This window comes from Solanum lycopersicum, chromosome 10 (genome assembly GCF_036512215.1).
Source record: "Solanum lycopersicum chromosome 10, SLM_r2.1".
NCBI classification, from domain to species: Eukaryota; Viridiplantae; Streptophyta; class Magnoliopsida; order Solanales; family Solanaceae; genus Solanum; species Solanum lycopersicum.
This window is the reverse complement of record NC_090809.1, coordinates 64,087,134-64,106,615: the sequence shown is the minus strand read 5'-3', so window position 1 is coordinate 64,106,615 and position 19,482 is coordinate 64,087,134. Positions and strand designations below refer to the sequence as shown.

Here is a 19,482-nt window from a genome sequence, read left to right as displayed (position 1 = left end):
ATCTTGGAGTTGGCTAGTTCTATAACCGTTAATTTTCTTTTTCTATCTTAATTATTACTATCTAACTCAATACTTTAATACATAAATAAATAATAATAGTTAAAAACTTATCATTAGATACGAGACTCACAAAACAATTCACGTGATCTTTATCTCCAAATTTATCTACTTTTTAAAAAAATAGAAAAAATAGTTAGCTCACATTTTCCGTATTTCCCATAGGACCAAAAAAAAAAAAAATTTGTGGAAAAAATTTGGCTTTCTCCAAGAAGTGTGGAAAAGTTACATTTAGCAAAATTGAGCTAATCTTGTCTGCTACCTTATAGACAACAACAAATGCAAGAAAAAGATCACTTTTTTCTGATTCTGCAAACATTATACTCTGTTTCTACCTGAAAATTTCTCCTAAAAAGATAAAAAAAATTATCCTAATTGAAGAAGAAGATCAAGAAAACCATGAAATTGCATACCCAATCAAGCATAAATCACAGAAGAGATGAAGAATCAACAATGTCAATATCACAGAACACCCCACCATCATCACCAAAGACCTTGAAACATCCCAGATCTCTTCCAAGATCCATCAATTACATTCTTAAAGAGCAAAGACTTCTCTTTATCCTTGTGGGTATTCTCATTGGTTCAACTTTTTTCATCCTTCAACCAAGCCTATCTCTCCTTAACCCATCTTCTCCAATACCCAAATCTTATCATGGGTTCGATTCAGTTCCTGCTGGAATTCACCACACATCTACTGTTACGACGCCGTATAGGATTGCAGGGAGTGTAACAGGGAGGGTGCCGGTTGGGATTGGGAGGAAACGGACCCGGGTTGTGGTTACGGGTGGGGCGGGTTTTGTGGGGAGTCATTTGGTTGATAAGTTGATTAAGAGAGGTGATGATGTTATTGTGATTGATAATTTTTTTACTGGGAGGAAAGAAAATGTCATGCATCATTTTGGGAATCATAGATTTGAGCTTATTAGGCATGATGTTGTTGAACCTATTTTGTTAGAAGTGGATCAGATCTATCATTTGGCTTGCCCTGCTTCGCCTGTTCATTATAAGTATAATCCCGTCAAAACTATTATATCCTTTGTCTACATTAGTATTTGGATTGTTTTCCGTTATTCTTTATGTATAAAAGCATGTTTTTTTTCTTTGCGATGTGGGCGTGCATGGATTTACAGGTTGTAGTATGATGTTTTACATGTTTTGCGAGTTATCAATCCATGATTGTTATAGGAAGTTACTTGTAATTGACTATTATGTAGTTAGATTGTTTATTCTTCGCATTGTCAGTGCATAGGAGTTTGATTATGAAGGAACTTCTGACATGTTTAAGTGCTGTTTTATAATCTTTTTTAATTTGGATGTACTTGAGATCCTTAATTGTGATTACAAGACAAATGTGATGGGTACTCTTAACATGTTGGGACTTGCCAAGAGAATTGGTGCGAAGTTCTTGCTTACTAGTACAAGTGAGGTTTATGGTGATCCACTGGAGCATCCACAAAAGGAAACATATTGGGGAAATGTGAATCCAATAGGTGAGTGGCAGCTGGAATAATTTATTTTCTGTTCCATTTGTAAGTTGTTTATCAGATGGTTTTAGTGATGTTTGAGTGTGTTGAAATATCTAGGTGTTAGGAGCTGCTATGATGAAGGAAAACGGACTGCTGAAACCTTGACTATGGATTACCATCGTGGTGCAGATGTTGAGGTAATGAGAGATTTGTGATTCTTTCAGATTGTTATGAGAGTTGATGCTGAATTCTCATGTGGATTTCCATCCAAACGTCTGTAGCATTATATGTGAAACGAGTACTTAGTAAGGTGGTTAAACAACTCTTCTGGTTGACGTAATGAGTGCACAGCTGTTCTATTCAGAAATGAGGTCACAGAAGTACTTTTTTGCAGTTCAAAATTATGAACTTGAAGAAACATCAACTTATGATGATCACGAGAGAGAGAGAGAGAGTGAGAGAGAGAGAGAGAGAGAGAACCTATGTCATATAGGCATCGACAGAAAGACATTTTTTTAGTTCCACTGCTACTCCTGATTTAAGAATCCATCCTTATAAGTTTTCTATTTGTGACTTGGTATTAAATTCTGTTGATTTCAACTTTATGAAATGCAATACCAAAAATGACATTATAAGCGGTAATTTGTATCAAATTAGACTTGCTCTCTGGAGGTGTATCATAGAGAACCCAGAGTTTACAATCCATAATCTGCATATGCAGGTGCGCATTGCCCGAATTTTCAATACATATGGACCTCGCATGTGTCTCGATGATGGACGTGTTGTAAGCAACTTTGTTGCCCAGGTTTGTCGTCTCAGCTTATTTTAACATCAGTGCTGTAAACCAAATTTCCCTTTAGACGATCCATTTGTTGTTTTCCTTCTAAAAACCATGTTTGCAGGCCATCCGCAAACAACCAATGACAGTGTATGGTGACGGGAAGCAAACACGTAGCTTTCAATATGTCTCTGACTTGGTAAGTCATTTTAACAAATTACACCTTTCCATTTTAGTATGCCCTCACGGTCTATAATGCACGGGGATAGCGTGTGGTAGATGATATTTGTTGAAGGTCAGAAAGTAGAAAGTGCTAGCTCTGTGTTTGGTTGACTACCCCTGGTAGTTGTGGCTGCAAACTTGACTTAAGCTCTTGGAAAACTTTAATTGTTTCCAAAAAATTAAAAAATGGTGATGCATGCTATAGACAACTTCCAATATTTCTTCCAGGTGGAGCCAATTATTTTCACTTTAATCAACACTCAGCTTTCTCTACATTTGTTGCTAAAGAGCTTGTAAAGTGAATTTCTAAATCAGATAGATTGTAGATTTATGTGTCTTCTTCTTTAACTTGCTTTATTTAATGGACTAGGTATTTTACCTATATTTGGAAAATCTGTACTGTTTGTCCCATGAGTGGTCTACTTAGGGTATGCATGCTGTCATTTGTTACTGCAATGGGCTTTTATTGTGATAAGAATTTTTGTGCCTACCTTTTTATATGTAAGATGGTGGAGGGATCTAGTCTCTTATTTATAGCTCTCAAGTTTTCTGTGTTCATTTTGAGAATTCCGAGAACTATTTGCCATAACCAGTCTATTGCTTTAATGGAATTCAACTGTGAGAATCACAATGCAGACCACTAGATGTTTCACCTGACAAGTGAATCTTCCTAATGTGGCTATATTTCCAAGTTGTAAGTATGTCCGGAAAGATGCTTTAGAAGGCTAATAATCTTTGCTAGTCGTTGGTTGAGAGAAGTACAGATCAAGTAATTTTTTTGACTGAATACCTTGTGAAGGAGACTTTAGTTATAACTCATCAATTAACAGAATGGCTTGTTTAATGATGCACATAGGAGATGATAATAGTGTGACATATTATGGTGTCATCGAACTGACAAAGCATGTTATTTTGCCTAGTGTGCAAAGCTTTGATCAGAGTGTATCACCTGTTGCTATTTTCCTCTTATTAGCTGGTTTAGAATAAAGAAACAAGGAACATTTCTTACTTTAAATGTGTACATGTTTGTGTGAAACAAGCTTTTGATATGTGCAATACCCTGTTATTTGGCATCTCAATTTTGTGAATATCAAAAATTCAATAAAATGTCGTGGATTATCCAATTTAAAAGTCCAAGTGCCCAGCTTGATTTTTAAAAAAAAATTATGGCTGGTTAAAGAATTCATAACCAAGCTATAGTTCTGTTAGAATGCAAACAATGATACTAAACAATTAATTTCTGTTGATGAAAGGTTGACGGATTAATGGCCTTAATGGATGGTGATCACATTGGCCCTTTCAACTTGGGAAACCCAGGAGAGTTTACCATGTTAGAGCTTGCTGAGGTAAGCTATGGTTTCTGCTGTAATACATATTTGCCTATTCACTATTAGTTTGGGCGCAACCTGCACGAGCAATTTAGTGAATGTTGCTCATTGAGAATCAATATTTGTATCGAGTTCACAAGTTTTTTCTTATTTTCTGTCATTTATCATTATTGCTCAATTGATCGCAGTTTTATATTCTTACTACAGATGCAAGTTAAAAAAATAATTTCATTGGCTATTTGATAGAACTATCACTGAACATTTTCAGGTGTCGAAATATTAAATCTGCACCATCTGTAAAGTATGCATAGCACCACAGTGTTTCCTTCTCGCTCTTCAGATTTGACAAACACCACCACCACGCTATGTCCTCAGTCCTCCTTAAGCGATGGAAAGCATACGACATAAACTCATCCCCCCTGAGCTTCTCTCAATATCTCAAACCGTACTCCTCCACTCACAGTCCATATTCTCCATACCAAATGACTCCATTTTTCTCTTATCCTCATACTTTGTCATCCACCTGTCTTCCAAGACTCAGGATCATAAAATCATCCTCCGACTCTCCTTCTTTAAAATATTGTACCACCTTCAAAGCTCATGAAAAAAGACATATATTAACCCAATATCCTCCTTAATTCTTGAAATAAGCAAACTCCAATAGCAATGTACACCAGCAAGCACCTCACAACAACCAACGACTTATATCACCGGCCACCTCTCTCTCTTTCAGTTTTGCATATTTTCAGTGCGCACAGGGTAAAACCCTTGCTCCTATGCAATAGCTTGCAAATGACACATGAGAGGTAACCCGTACTAGGCAAGCCCGGTGCGGCAAGCTCGACCCAAAAGGAAAACCCGTTGCTTTCTCTGACAAGGGGTTTCAGAAGTCCCAAACCCAAACCACTGGGCCACCCTAAAGGGTAGAAGTATAGATCATTGATTTATTGTTATACATGACTGAGTGTCTAGTGTATTATCCATGCTTAGTCGAAGTAGGTCTACAACATGAGAAATAATTAAGTGATGAAGTGTTGCATATTGTCTTTCCAAATATGAACTTATCCACCATGAATAAGTCCAGTCATCTTGAAGTGGTACTCAGCACACTAGTTTTTCGAGTACATTTCACCCCCGACTACAAAGTATGCTTAATGTCTATTCAGTTACCTGGTTTAACTTACAGTTTATGTTATCAATCTATCCTAAATCATTTCACTTGGCAATACAGGTGGTCAAAGAAGTGATTGATCCAAGTGCTACTATTGAGTTCAAAGCTAACACAGCTGATGATCCTCACAAGAGGAAACCAGATATCAGCAAAGCAAAGGAACTGCTAAACTGGGAGCCGAAAATACCCTTGAGGGACGGGCTGCCTCTTATGGTCAATGATTTCCGCAATCGCATCTTAAATGAAGATGAAGGAAAAGGCAACTAATAAAGAGTAGTAACAACAACACTAGGTTGTATAGACCAAGCTTAGTGTACTGTTTATTGTTTTCTCTTCCATACGAAGTTGATATTCGTTCATTTTTTTCCCTCTTCATGTTTGTATCATTAGCTAACTGGAATGCTCAGCCATCAGCCACTACTCTAGGCTGATGCTTCGTGTATCCGTTTTTTCGTTTTGATTTTTCCCCCCAATACACATCATGTAATTCTACAGGGAGAGAATTTTGAGCTTTTAGCTTCAAGTTAACAAGTAAGTTGGTCTTCTACTGTGGTTCTCCTGCCTTTTCATTTAATATTTGTAGGTACTGTTTTGAACTTTACTTTATGTGGAGCCACTCTTTGAATGAGGGTTCATTTTTTTAATCTTTTGGACTCATAATGCTACCTGCTAAGGGTAGACCCCGCAAGGGGGTAAAACGCTCCCTATCAAGTTCTCGATTTCAAGGTGGTTAAAGATGGAGAGATTCTAATCACTCGATCATTTGAGAACATATCTATGGGTAGCAATAATTGGTATAATAGGTAATACTTACGATCTATAAAAACAAGATATGAAGTATCTGAATAAAGGAAGAAAAGAGACTTTTATGTGTTGTGTTATGAAGGTATCTGATTCTATGGAGCTCTCCTTCATTCATTCATGATATTGAAAAAAGAAAATTCCAAAGGCATATTTTACTTTAGAATATGAATATGGTTCTTATATTCTTATTCTACAAAAAAAAAAAGTGTTATCCTTTCTCACTTATTCTTACTTAATTCAATGGATTGCAAAAAGTGAAACCATATAGGCATTTACAAAAGTATCCTTAAATTTCTTTACAATTTTTCCATTACTCATCTGTTCTCGTTTTTTTTACTCCCTTGATGACTTAAATCTAATCTTAAGATTGGAGATGTAGGATGTTTACCATCTAAGAAAGAGCAAGAGCAAGAGCAAAAACAAGAATTTTCACGAGTTGTCTCTTTTTGGAACAAACTTTTTAGTAAACAATTATGTTTTAAGTTTTCTTACAACTTTTTACACCTTTGGTGACTTAAATAAATCCGTAATCTTAAGATTGGAGATAGAGGATGTTTACTATCAAAGCAAGAGCAAGACCATGAATTTTCATTAGTTTTTTCTTTTTTCTGAACAACTTTTTAATAAACGATTTTATTTTTATTTTTCTTGCATCTTATCGATATTTTAATTGTAAATTTTAGATAACGGTTTAATATTCTGTCCATAAGATTAAACGACATATGAGCAAACATTAAACCCGAGTTTAACATCATCCAATTTGTAATTTTTGAAGAATTGTATTTGCATAATTTTTTTAAGAATAAAAATAAATTCTAAATAATAAGCCAAGTAAAAAAGAAACATTTACGCAAGGCAGGACCCAACAAAATTGAACTACCTTCAGACCCCTCATATTAAAGTTGCAACGACTTTCACACATTAAATACTTTATAGTAAAACAAAAATACTAATTAGGGACCCAAAAAAGGACTAAAATGACATGAAAACTTGAGCATTAATTAATCATAATTTTTCATCTTAAATTCCCAAGACTAATACAACTAAAAAGTTAAACATGAGTACAATTTCTAGCTCAGTTAGTCGATAATTTAAAATAAATATCTTCAATTTATATCACAGTCACAGTACATATTATTCATTTTCATAATCAAGACATATCAACTCCAAATAATAAAATTAAGGGATATATAATATCCTTTTTCCTTTAGACTTTTACTTTGTTGACGAGAAATTCATTCTCCTATTTTTATTTTTTAAAAATTTAAAAAAGACAGTAAATGAAGTTGGCATTTTGCTAAAACCCCATAAATTGAATAAAACAAAAACTGTATGATTTTGTAACAAACAAACTGAACAGCTGCACATGAAATCTGAACTTTGTGTATCATTATAAGTAGAAATATTTTTATTTATTTGGGTGTCCACAGATTATTTAGCCGTTGCACTGTCTCATTCTCGTGCAAACTCTGCTAATTTCAGCTCAGAGCTTATCCGATTTTAACTTGATACGAAAATTTTAAATATAATAAATATTTTTAAATTTTACAATTGTAAATTAGAGATATAGTCAATAATTTGTTGTTTTTTAAAAAGATTGCCTAGAAAACTGAAATTAAGAGTTTAAAAATAATTAATTAAATATTCTTTCTTTAAACGAGCTAAAAAGAATTTATTGAAACGAAAGGAGCGTAAGATACATAGGTGCCAAAAGAGTATAATCTTTTAATGGTTTACTTTTACCAAATTTGTATTCCTCTATCGAAATTAACATATAACTCGATGCACAAAGCTTTTTTCGTTCACGCTAAGCTCGGAATGAATCGATGAGCAACTTATTCTGATAACATAGGATTCAAAGACTCGAACCCACGTCTCATTATAGACAACTTACCGAAATAATAAAATCAACTATTAATTATGTAGTTCGAACTCATATTTATATGTCATACAGAGACAACGAGCACCTAAAAATAATAATATTTATAGAGTTGTGTTTAAAAAATTGAGGCCGAAGGCCGGAAGCGCACTCTTAGGAAACTGTCACTGAGTCTTTCAGAAAATGCAGTCCACGAGTGTCACCATTTCTACCTTTTATCTTATTAAAAATACCACTATATAATCATTAATTTCACTAAATATTGTATATTATTTTTTTAAAAAAAAATTAATATCATAATCTTTGCAGGTACATTGTTGAGAATCTTTTAATGAGAATTTTGATATAATTAAATTTATAGTTCTTCCCCAGGAAGATTAGTTGTGTTTTTTTTCCTTCTATTTTATCTTAACGAAAACTTAACAATATTTTAAAAGAGTTTGAACAAGTGAAAAAATTTAAATATATTATAGAACTTTATGTTATTTATTAAAAATTTAACTCGTTTATATCATTTTTTCATTTAAAAAAAGACTCTTTCATATCATTATTTTCGCGTAAATATAGAAGTTGAAAAGAATTTATGTCCAGGCTGTATGATAAGTTAGCACAACATGTGAACTTAAATACAGATAAAACAGTACAATAGTATCAATATCTCCCATGTAACAACTCAAAACACTTTTTCTTATCTCCTTTTCTCTTAAAAAAATATTTTTCAATCATAAATTCACATAAAGTTTTTTTATGCACATTCTCTAAATAAACCATTTGGCTTTCAAATTCTCATTATTTTCCTTCACCCAAAAAAAAAACTTAAAAAAAAAATGAAAGATATGTTCTGTGCATCCCAAGCTGCTACAGCAATATGCCTTAGCATGGAAGAATTAGGCTCTTCTTCTTCCTCCTCCTCTGTTATACAACTCGGCGGCGGAAGCATCTCCGGCAGCCGCACAATTGATCGGTACATACTACGTCAGAATTTCCATTTTCATGAGTTTTGAATTTTAAAACAATGTTTCATATATTATGAGTTGTGAATGATAAGCAAATTAGTTGATTTTTCTCGATTTTTTTTCCAGGTACAATCCAATAATAAGAGATTCACGAAGAACAGGTCCTAAATCAATATCTGCACCTTGCTCTGCTCGTTCACCAATTCCTCCAAAACCACATAGCAAGAGCAGAAAATCAACTTCGAAAGAATCGAAGAGATCGAAAAAATTACTGATAGAGAAGGATGATGAGAAAAGGAAGAGCAGTGTTAGTGAAGGAAATGAGAATATTTTTAAGACAAGTAGTTGGAGTTGTAAAAAGCCTGGTGAATTTATAACTCCACCTGGTTCATCTAGATATCTTTTGAGTGAGAAGAATATTTTGGATGCTTTATCAGATTTTGAACCTGTTCTCAAATTGGTTGATTCTAGTAGTAGTAGCTCTGTAGCAGAAGATGTGAAAACAGAGACAGATCAATCTTGTCCTCCACCTTCTGCTTCTGCTAATCAGGTTCCTCAATTCTTCTTCTCCTCTTTTTTTCTTTTTAATAATCGCGGTGTTCAGGCCAACTTGAACTAATCTGTTCACTATTATGTTATAAATGGAACCAGCACACTGGAAAAATGTTTATGAAAATAGATACTGATTTTTTTAGTAATGATCCAACTAAATTCGGATATATGAGAAGAAATTATGGATTGTTTTTGTTTGTAACAGGATTTAAACAGGTGACGTTATGATTCTCAACCTACTTTATATTAATTTCTATGGTTATCAGAGGGAAATATGAAGTTTTTAAGTTAAAAAGAGTTATCAAAAATATATTCTTTTAGATCTAACCAATGTTAGTTTTACTCTCCAAAAATATTTACGTACGCGTTAATTTTGAAGGATTTGACATGCATAGAGTTATGATATTTTTAAAGAGTCTGAGACTAAAAACGAAAGAGTGTTATTGGATTAGAAGAAAAGGACTTCAACTCTAATTTAATAAAGTGTTTTAGAAAGATAGAGGAAAAAACATTCTTGTTATAATATAGGGAAGAAAAGGGATACTTTACAGGTTAAAGAAAATCATCTTTTGTTTTGTTAGAATATATGAATAATGATATATTAGTTTTAGAAGAAAAAAAAAGTGGTCCATATATGAAATGACAGAGTAATGAATATTTTGTTGCAGGTGGTTGTTCTTAGAGTTTCACTTCACTGCAGAGGATGTGAAAAGAAGATGAGAAAACACATCTCTAGAATGCAAGGTATGTGTGGTTCTCTCTTCTTCTTGGGGGACCATTCATAATTCCCTCTTTTGAAATTTTCTCAATCACTTGTCACGCGTTCAAGCCGTGGAATCAGTTGATACTGATGTTTGTATCAAGATAGGTTTCTTATGCGGTCCTACCCTCTTACTGAACATAAAATACTTCGTGTACCAGACTATCCATTTTTAAGTTATATGCATAAAATGATTAAGTTACCTGTTACGACACATTAAAATTCATTGATAAGTGTGCTAGAGGCTTACTTAGCATGTAATGTTTATAAGAGTCCTCGTGACTTTAGGTAAAGCTCATTGCATATATGACCATGTTTTTGTTTTTGGTTCTCACCCGATATTTAGTGTCCGGTACCCACATTAATTAGAACCCAACTAAATTTGGATTCGGCCGGGAAGTCCACGTAAAGGGTAAAACGCTCCCTAACAAAGACGACTTAGGAACTCGAACTCGAGATCATTGGTTAAGGAGGAAGTACTTACCACTCCACCATAATCCTTGTTGGTTATATGAGTTATGATCATGGTGAAGTTAGATTTAACCCAAAATGTACTATTTTCATGTTATTGCTTGATGCTTATCGTAGAAATTCACTTGTTATTACCTTATAAATGACTTAATCATGTTTATACTGTCGCATATATATATATAACTTAAACTCGTTGAAAACTTTTGATTGGGCATGCATGAGTCAGGTGTGAAATCTTTCAACATAGATTTTGCTGCTAAGAAGGTGACAGTAACTGGGGATGTGACACCATTAGGAGTTCTTGCAAGCATTTCCAAGGTAAAAAATGCACAGTTATGGACACCAACACTGGCATCTGCTGTCCCTACAGCCAAAGTTAATTTGAGTAATTCTGAGTTGAAGAATAATGACAAGCAGATGGTGTTATCTCATGAAAAGATAGAAAATGTTACTCCAACTACAACAACAATTCAACTAATGTAAATCATCTTCTTTTTTGTTTTTGTTTTTTGTGGCTTAGTAAGACTTTAGAGAAATGGAATTTTAGATTGGGATTGGTTTATCATCTTCCTGATGGATTTCACTTTTTTAGTGCTTATGAACTTCTCAATCATGGAAAAGTTTCGCTGCCTATTTTAGCACGAATGGATGGTCTTGAATTTTCACAACGCTTGCTTCCAAAAGCAAAACTTCCAAGTTTCGGTTTATAACCTTGAAGTTTTGCCTTATGAGGCACAAGATCACTCATTTTCAAGGTCCGTGAAGTTTCCTGGGTAGCTAAACTTATCCACATTTTTAACTGTATCCATCTATGCCAAACCCAGCAAAATTCAATCATGTCACCAATGCAAGACGCGTAACATGCAAGTGTCTTGCATTTCATTTTCGTGGAACAAACACTGAGTATGGATAAATTTTCACTGTAAATTCATCTAAAAAATGCATCTTCAGCTGCTGGGAAAGGAAAAGAGGGATGTCATTCAAAATACCATCTGATCTGAAGTTAAATAGTTTCGAGCTCCATCTAAGTTACATAAAAAACTCATCTTGGCATACGAATTTAAACCTAAGTGCTACAATTCTATGTAAAACCCTCTACATTCTCAAACCAGAGCGAAAAATATACCTAAAAGCATCAAATAAGCACGATACGATCAATCTACAGTAATACAACGCAATTCGACTTACCTCAATCATAGACTCTCAGCTTCCATGGAAAACCGATGATCACATCCTCTGTCTCATGTGAAAAAGAAAAAACCTTTGTTGCAATCAAGTCGCCATCATAAACTCGAATCTAGCATTAGTATGATCTTGAGGTATCAGTCCTCGATACTTGTCGAAACACTTCTCAGCCTCGTCGTTCTTCTTCAATGCTGTATATATCATGCCTTGACACAAGTAAGGCCTAAAATCCCCTGGCTCCTCATCTACTAACTCTTGATAAACCTTCAATGCTTCATCATATTTACCTCCAATAACCCATATTTGTGCAAGAATAAGCTTCAAATCCCTCAACTCACTCTCTTTCTCCTCCTTCTTACACATGTTAATCCCCTCCTCGACCTGTTTCTCAATTTTCTTCATTTCCTCCACGGACTCATCTTCCGATGCAGCCACAACCAGCCCGCGATACGCCTCTACGTAATAAGGATCCTTTAATATAACATCTCTAAAACCCAATTTAGCTAATTGAATCTCCCCACTATGAACATACAAGTGAGATTTCAAGAAACGCCATTCGATCTCTTCCGGCTCCAGCTCAATCAACTTGTTTATTATGCTGAGAGCATCGTCTAATTCTCTATTCTTAACACGATTTTCCAACAAATTTCTCAATATTTCAACATTTTCAGTTCCCTCCTGTTCTAAAACTTCTTCTTTCACATTCGTATCCACGATTGGCACCGGCGAAACAGGACAACATATAGCTTGCTTGGGGTTGAAATAAAACCCTGTAAAGAAAAGGGCAGTGGCAGTAATGGTGGAAATCAATGTGGGTTTGAGAAAAGAGAGTGGAATTAAAGATTTGAGGGGCTCAGAGTTAGAGGTTTTAGAGAGTTTAGTGGATAATGGAAATGGGGATTTGAAGGAAAGAGTATTGAGGGGTTGCTGAGTTAACACTGAAGGAATGAATTGGTACTGAAAATTGTTTGATTTTGCAGAAAGAGGAAGAAGGTTTAAGGTGTTCATGGTGATGGTGAAGCTCTTAAACCCTGATGATAATGGAGGAATGGCAAAATTTGGGAACACAGAGACTACAAAGAGGTAAAATTTTGGGCTCAACAAGTTCATAGGAGTTGGGCTTTTTGTTCAATTTTCATAAAAATATTTGGAAAAACTCCTAAAACCCAAATAATTAAAGGACAACTTTCGTACGTATAAATCGCTGGCAGTCTCTAAATTCAATTTCATGTGTTTGTGCATAAAATTTGAATTTGTATATATTTGTTTTTGTATAGAGCGAGAGAGGCGAAGGTGAGACTGACGAGCGACAAACCTAGGGAAAGAGGCAAATGATAATCGTTTGCTACAATTAAATCAAATTGTGATTATATCATTTAATTGTAATTAATAGTTTGTTATTATATAAAATTATCCGTAATTATAAGTTCTTATTTAAATCCAAACTAATTTTCGAAATACTCATTATCTCATAAATAATTACAGTTCATACATGATACCACAAGAATATATGTATGATACTTAAAATGGCTCGCAATTTCTTTACTTCTATAAATAAGAAGCTAAGAGCTCGTTTAAATTAATTTATTTTAAGTATTTTTAAATCAAAATAGTTTCTAAACACTTTTAAAATATTTGATAATTAAAAAATATTTACATTTACTTGATTTTAAGCTATAATAATAAAAATAAATTATAAATGAAAAGCTAAAAATCCATTCAAACAGACATTGAATTAGTTCATTTGTGCTTCAAGAGAAATAAAATCACTCCATTCCCTAATTTTTCTCCAATTTCATCATTTTAAATTATATTTATCATAGTTGATAAAAATAGCAATGTAAGCTGGAGAGTGTCTCATTCCTCCATTAATGGAGATTGAGTCCTTCAACAGTGAAACGAAATGAAGGAGAAGAAGAAAGGTGATCTTTTGAATTAGAGTGCTCAATCTCAACAATGTATTACATGTGTATATATACACAATAATGATGAGCTAACAGATTAACAAATCAACAATCCAAAAACATGTGACTATAACCAACTACAACTAACTACTTGAAAGATGAATAGTGCCAACTAACTAACTCCAACTAACTAACTAACTAATTGATAAGCTATTTTTTATTACCCCCTCAAGTTGGAAGTAAGTTGCTTACAGACAACTTGGTTAACAAACCAGTATGCTTAATACCAGTCAATGCCTTAGTGAAAATATCAGCCAGCTGAGAATCTGTCGAAACATATTGGAGTGTAATCAGTCTTTCTTGCAGCTTTGTCCTGACAAAATGGCAATCGACCTCGATGTGCTTAGTTCGTTCATGAAATACTGGATTCTTAGCAATGTGTACTGCTGCTTGACTGTCACAAAATACATGTATAGGCAAAGGAACAATCACTGAGAGTTCACCAAGTAGTCTTTCTAGCCTCACCACTTCCCCTACTACTTGTCGTATGGCTCTGTATTCAGCTTCTGCTGATGATAATGACACTGTAGGTTGTTTCTTAGACTTCCAACTAATGGGGCTATCTCCCATAAGAACCAAATAACCACTCACTGATTTCCTTGAATCAGGACAAGAAGCCCAATCTGAGTCACAATAAGCACTAACAGTAAGATCAGGTCTATTGTTGATAAAAACTCCCAAGGTAGGATCATGTTGTAGATATCTGAGTACATGATAAGCTGCTTTTAGATGAGGTTCTCTAGGAGATTGCATGAATTGACTGAGATGCTGGACACTATATGCTATGTCCATTCTTGTGTTAGCAAGAAAGTTAAGCTTGCCTACTAATTTTCTATAGTAGGTGGGATCTGGCAATAGTTTGCCTTCTGCAAGCCTCAGTTTTTCAGTGGGATCCAATGGTGAAATTGTAGACTTGTAGTTCATAGAGTCAAATTCCTTCAAAAGATCAAGAGTAAACTTTCTTTGTGAAATAAGGACACCATCTGGCCTGTACAATATCTCTAGCCCAAGGAAATAATGCAATCTTCCTAAATCTTTTATTCTGAATTTCTCATGCAAGAAGAGCTTCAAAGATTCAATCTCCTTCATATCAGTACCAGTTAGGATAATGTCATCAACATAAACAGCCACAAACACCAAAGAGTTACCATTTTTCTTGTAAAACAGTGAGTAATCACTGTCTGAATGAACATAACCTTTTGAGCAAAGACTATTGGCCAGTTTCTCATACCACTATTTACTAGCTTGCTTCAAACCATATAAGGACTTCTTCAATTTGCAGACCATATCACTGCTGTCCACTACCAGTCCTGGGGGTAATACCATATACACCTCTTCATTTAAATCACCATGTAAGAAAGCATTATTGACATCCAATTGATACAAGTTCCAGCCCTTCTTTACTGCTAAGGAGATTAGTGTTCTAATTGTAGTCATTTTCACCACAGGTGAAAAGGTTTCATTGTAGTCTATCCCAGCTTGTTGAGTGTATCCTTTTACCACCAATCTAGCTTTGAACCTTTCTATGCTCCCATCTGCCTTATGTTTAATCTTATACACCCATTTACATCCAACAACATTCTTGTCTTTTGGCAACTTAACCAGTTCCCAAGTATCATTAATATGCAATGCATCAAATTCTTGTTTCATTGCTGCTAGCCAGGCTGGATTTAAGCTTGCCTCTTCATAAAATGTGGGTTCAATATCATGTGAGACATTATGAATCAACTGCTGACTCTCATAACATAGTGTAGAGAAGCACACATGGTTAGGATGGGTTGTGAAAGATGTGAGTGATTGTTGAGAATCAGCAATATTGTTTATATGTGAAGTAGAATGTAACTTAGGTAATGAATAGTTGTAATCTTTCAAGTAGCTTGGGGGATGACAGGATCTATTAGTCCTTCTTGGTGTAAGAACAGATATGTTTGGTCCAGTATGTGTTGTGGTAGGTATATTTAGTCCAGTGGGAGGTGTTGTGGATTCAGTTATAGGTGTATTTTCAGGCATGGATACTTGGTCACAAGTGACTTCATCCAGTGTGTGATCATCCAACATTTCATCATCAATAAAAGTGTTTGTTTTACTAGACATGCAAGGTAACTTATTTGAGTAAGGGACAAGACATTGCAGTATAGAATTAAAGTTAGAGCCAGCAGGAGCAATGACAAAAGGAAGAATAGTTTCATAGAAATAGACATCTCTAGACCCATGAATTCTCTTGGTAGCCAAATTTAAGACCTTGTACCCTTTTGTATTGAAAGGATATCCAATGAAAATGTGAGGTACAGTTCTTGGTTCAAACTTTTCTTTATGAGTTTTCAAGGTGGTTGGAAAACAAAGGCATCCAAAGTTTTTGAGATGAGAGTAAAAAGGTTTCTTCTGGTATAACAACTCATATGGAGACTTCCCTTGAAGTAGTTTAGTAGGTAATCTATTAATCAAATAAGTGGCAGTTAGTACACATTCTCCCCAGTATCTCATAGGTATTTTTGATTGAAACAACAGTGCCCTTGCTGTCTCAAGAAGATACTTGTGTTTCCTTTCTACTACCCCATTTTGTTGTGGTGTGTAGGGACAAGATTTCTGGTGTATTATGCCCTTTTCTTGAAAAAAATATGTTGCTTCATTATTAGAAAATTCTAAGCCATTATCAGACCTGATGGTTTTCAATCTGGTGTGAAATTGATTTTCTATTAAGGATATGAAGGCTTTTATAGTATGAAGGGCATTACTTTTACACCTAATGAGCTGTGTCCAAGTAGCTCTACTGTAATCATCTACCATAGTCAAGAAGTAGTGATATCCATCGTGTGTTGGTACATTATAAGGTTCCCACAAATCAACATGTAACAGCTCAAATATTGAACTAGTTCTAGTAATACTTTCTGGAAATGGCATTCTAGTTTGTCTAGCCATTGGACAAATTGTGCAAGTGAAAGGTTGTTTGTTGGAAAACTTTAAAGGAATGGTAGATATGCTTTTCATTTTCACAAAAGGTACATGTCCTAATCTAGCATGCCATAAGAATTCATTTTCTTGACTGAAGGAAAAATGAGTAGCTGAGTTAGAAGTCTGATCAGTAGAACAGGTTTCTTTATTGATTATATGAGGGTGTCTTGTACTAGATGGTGATGGTGTTTTACAGAAGTTAAGAAGAGAAACAGATTGACATTTCTGATGAGAAACAATATCATCATTTACAGATGGAATGTGACACTTTGAACAAAAGAAATACAAACCATTCCTTGCCTTACCAAGTGCCAGAGGGCTCTTCAGAGAAGGGCCCTGCAGTAAACAAGAATCACTGTTAAAACTAACCATCCCTCTGAGTTGATTAGCCAAACAACAAACTGATATTAAGTTGAACTTGAAGCTAGGTATGTACAACACTTTATACAGAATTAATGTTGGATTCAAACACACATCACCAAATTCAGTCACCTTGACTTTGTATCCATTTGGCAAAGTGATTAAGTAGGGATAAGGTAGAGACTTAAGGTTTGTGAGATTGTGCTTTGTGTAGGTCATGTGGTGAGATGCCCCTGAATCAATGATCCAAGAGCCAGCAATCAATTTTTCACATCTACATGATATATCACCTATCCTACTGATGGAGGAATGACAAGCAAATATACCTGCTAAGCTTGCAGCTCCACTTGACACATTGTTTAAGTAATCAGATTCAGCTCCACCATGCACATTTCCAAGTAAATTGAGCAACTGTTCATATTGACTTTTTGACAGATTCACTGGCATTTGTTTTCCCTGCTCAAAGTTTTCTTCACATTTGTTGCCATCACTTTCAGAGGTATGTACATTTGTTGCTGATCCTTTGCCCCTCCCTCTTGGATTTCTTGTGTTGGATAGATAACCATGAAGTTTGTAGCACCTATCTTTGACATGTCCAGTTCGTTTGCAATATTCACAAAACATATTTGATCTATTGCCAATGTTGGAGTTCCCTCTATAGGTATTAGTGTTGTTGAAGTTGCCAGTACTGTTATTGTTGTAGTTGCCAGTGTTGTTGTAGCTTCCATTTCCCCTACTTGTGCTTCCTCTATAAGGACCAGAGTTTGTTACATTACTTTGAGGCAACATAGAAGCATTAAGTGAAGTAGATTCCAAAGCCATATGGTTTGGAGGCTTCATTTCTCATTGCCTCTCTTCCTGTGACAAGATAGCAAATGCCTGTGCCATTGTAGGCAAAGTAGACATCATGAGGATGTTCCCTCGCACAGCAGTGTACATCTCATTCAGACCCATTAAGAAGTGTATAAGTCTTCTGTCCTGCTCAGTCTTATACAATTTTACCTTTCCTCCACAAGTACACACACAACTACACTGAGAATGGACATCAATTGCACTCATTTCCTCCCATAATTTCTTCATTTTTGTATAGTAACCAGTAATGTCTAAAGTACCTTGTACCAAGTCATTTATTTCCTTCTGCAATTGGTACAGTTTGCATCCATTAGTCTGATCATATCTATCTTCCAATTCCTCCCACAATTCCTTAGCATTGTTAACATATTGAAGGCTATCTCGCAGTTCTGGGGAGAGGGAATTCAGGATCCAAGATGTCACCATGTCATCACATCTCTCCCACTGCATGAATGATGGATCTGTAAAGCTTGGTTTCACAATCTTACCATTGATGAATCCAGTTTTGTTCTTAACGGATAATGCTCTAAGAACTGCTCGTCTCCACGATCTATAACTAGTTCCATCAAACACCACAGGAAGCAAGGTAGACGCAGCATTTTCAGATGGATGTAGATAGAATGAGCTATTGAAGTCTGGTCGTTTTAGGGAGTTATTGGCATTCACATCAGTTGAATTATCACCCATGGAGAATAGATTGATGTCAGCAAATGGAAAGCTCTATGAATCAGCAACAAGTGATCAGCCAAACCAAAGAGAAACAGAGAGGAAAAAGAGAGAAAAAAAACAGATTAAAGATCTACTTGAATAGAGGAGACTACTAAATCGATCAACAATTAGATCAAGAGATCTAGTGTGAGCAACCTTGCTCTGATACCATGATAAAAACAGCAATGTAAGCTGGAGAGTGTCTCATTCCTCCATTAATAGAGGTTGAGTCCTTCAATAGTGAAACGAAATGAAGGAGAAGAAGAAAGGTGATCTTTTGAATTAGAGTGCTCAATCTCAACAATGTATTACATGTGTATATATACACAATAATGATGAGCTAACAGATTAACAAATCAACAATCCAAACTATAACTAACTACTTGAAAGATGAATAGTGCCAACTAACTAACTAACTAATTGATAAACTATTTTTTATTAATAGTAAACTCACATGTTCATCTCTATATTCTTATTTTCACCACCTTCATTTTTTTAATATGAGACTTTTAATTAACCAACATTCCGTCCATATAATAAAGTTGATTTAACCATAACTTGCTATAAAGTTTAAATATTACTTGCGTCTAAAAAAATTTGAAAAATATCTAACTAAAATTTCATTTTTAAACTTCGAATTATCCTTTAATTTGGAGATGACTATTAACGTGCGATCACTCAACATCATCCATGCAGGGGTGGACCTACATAAAGTCCACCGCACCGGATGTTTGAGTATTCACTAATTTCATCTTAAAATATAATTATATATTTATTTATAAATTAAAAAATACTTATATAAAGTCAACATAGAATATCTGAACAAATGACTTGATTGATTCATTCGTTTTTGAATGAATATTTAAGGTTTTTTAATGTTATTGAATTGGATTTGAATCTCATTATTAAAATATATATTTTATTTCAATTCTTTCAAAATATCCAAAAGTCTTAAAATCCTATATGCACCTACAACATCTATGTTATACCAAGTGCATTTGTCTGTCGTATGAC

The 19,482-nt window shown here is 34.7% G+C and overlaps 3 protein-coding genes across 3 annotated transcripts; 2 read left to right on the top strand and 1 right to left on the bottom strand.

The window, feature by feature from the left end:
• Window positions 1–206: 206 nt before the first annotated feature.
• LOC101257718 (UDP-glucuronic acid decarboxylase 1-like) lies at window positions 207–5,572 on the top strand. Its single transcript, XM_069290320.1, has 7 exons — window positions 207–1,090; window positions 1,404–1,550; window positions 1,644–1,723; window positions 2,248–2,331; window positions 2,429–2,503; window positions 3,780–3,872; window positions 5,086–5,572. The coding sequence occupies exons 1-7, from the start codon at window positions 457–459 to the stop codon at window positions 5,290–5,292; spliced, it is 1,320 nt and encodes a 439-aa protein (XP_069146421.1). The 5' UTR covers window positions 207–456; the 3' UTR covers window positions 5,293–5,572.
• Window positions 5,573–7,842: 2,270 nt separating this feature from the next.
• On the top strand, window positions 7,843–11,009 carry LOC101266884 (protein SODIUM POTASSIUM ROOT DEFECTIVE 2). The gene is made up of 4 exons (XM_004249590.5): window positions 7,843–8,672; window positions 8,791–9,214; window positions 9,885–9,960; window positions 10,674–11,009. The coding sequence occupies exons 1-4, from the start codon at window positions 8,536–8,538 to the stop codon at window positions 10,928–10,930; spliced, it is 894 nt and encodes a 297-aa protein (XP_004249638.1). The 5' UTR covers window positions 7,843–8,535; the 3' UTR covers window positions 10,931–11,009.
• Window positions 11,010–17,751: 6,742 nt separating this feature from the next.
• Window positions 17,752–18,447, bottom strand: LOC138338973 (uncharacterized). Its single transcript, XM_069290082.1, has one exon. The coding sequence runs from the start codon at window positions 18,445–18,447 to the stop codon at window positions 17,752–17,754; it is 696 nt and encodes a 231-aa protein (XP_069146183.1).
• Between the last annotated feature and the right edge of the window lie 1,035 nt (window positions 18,448–19,482).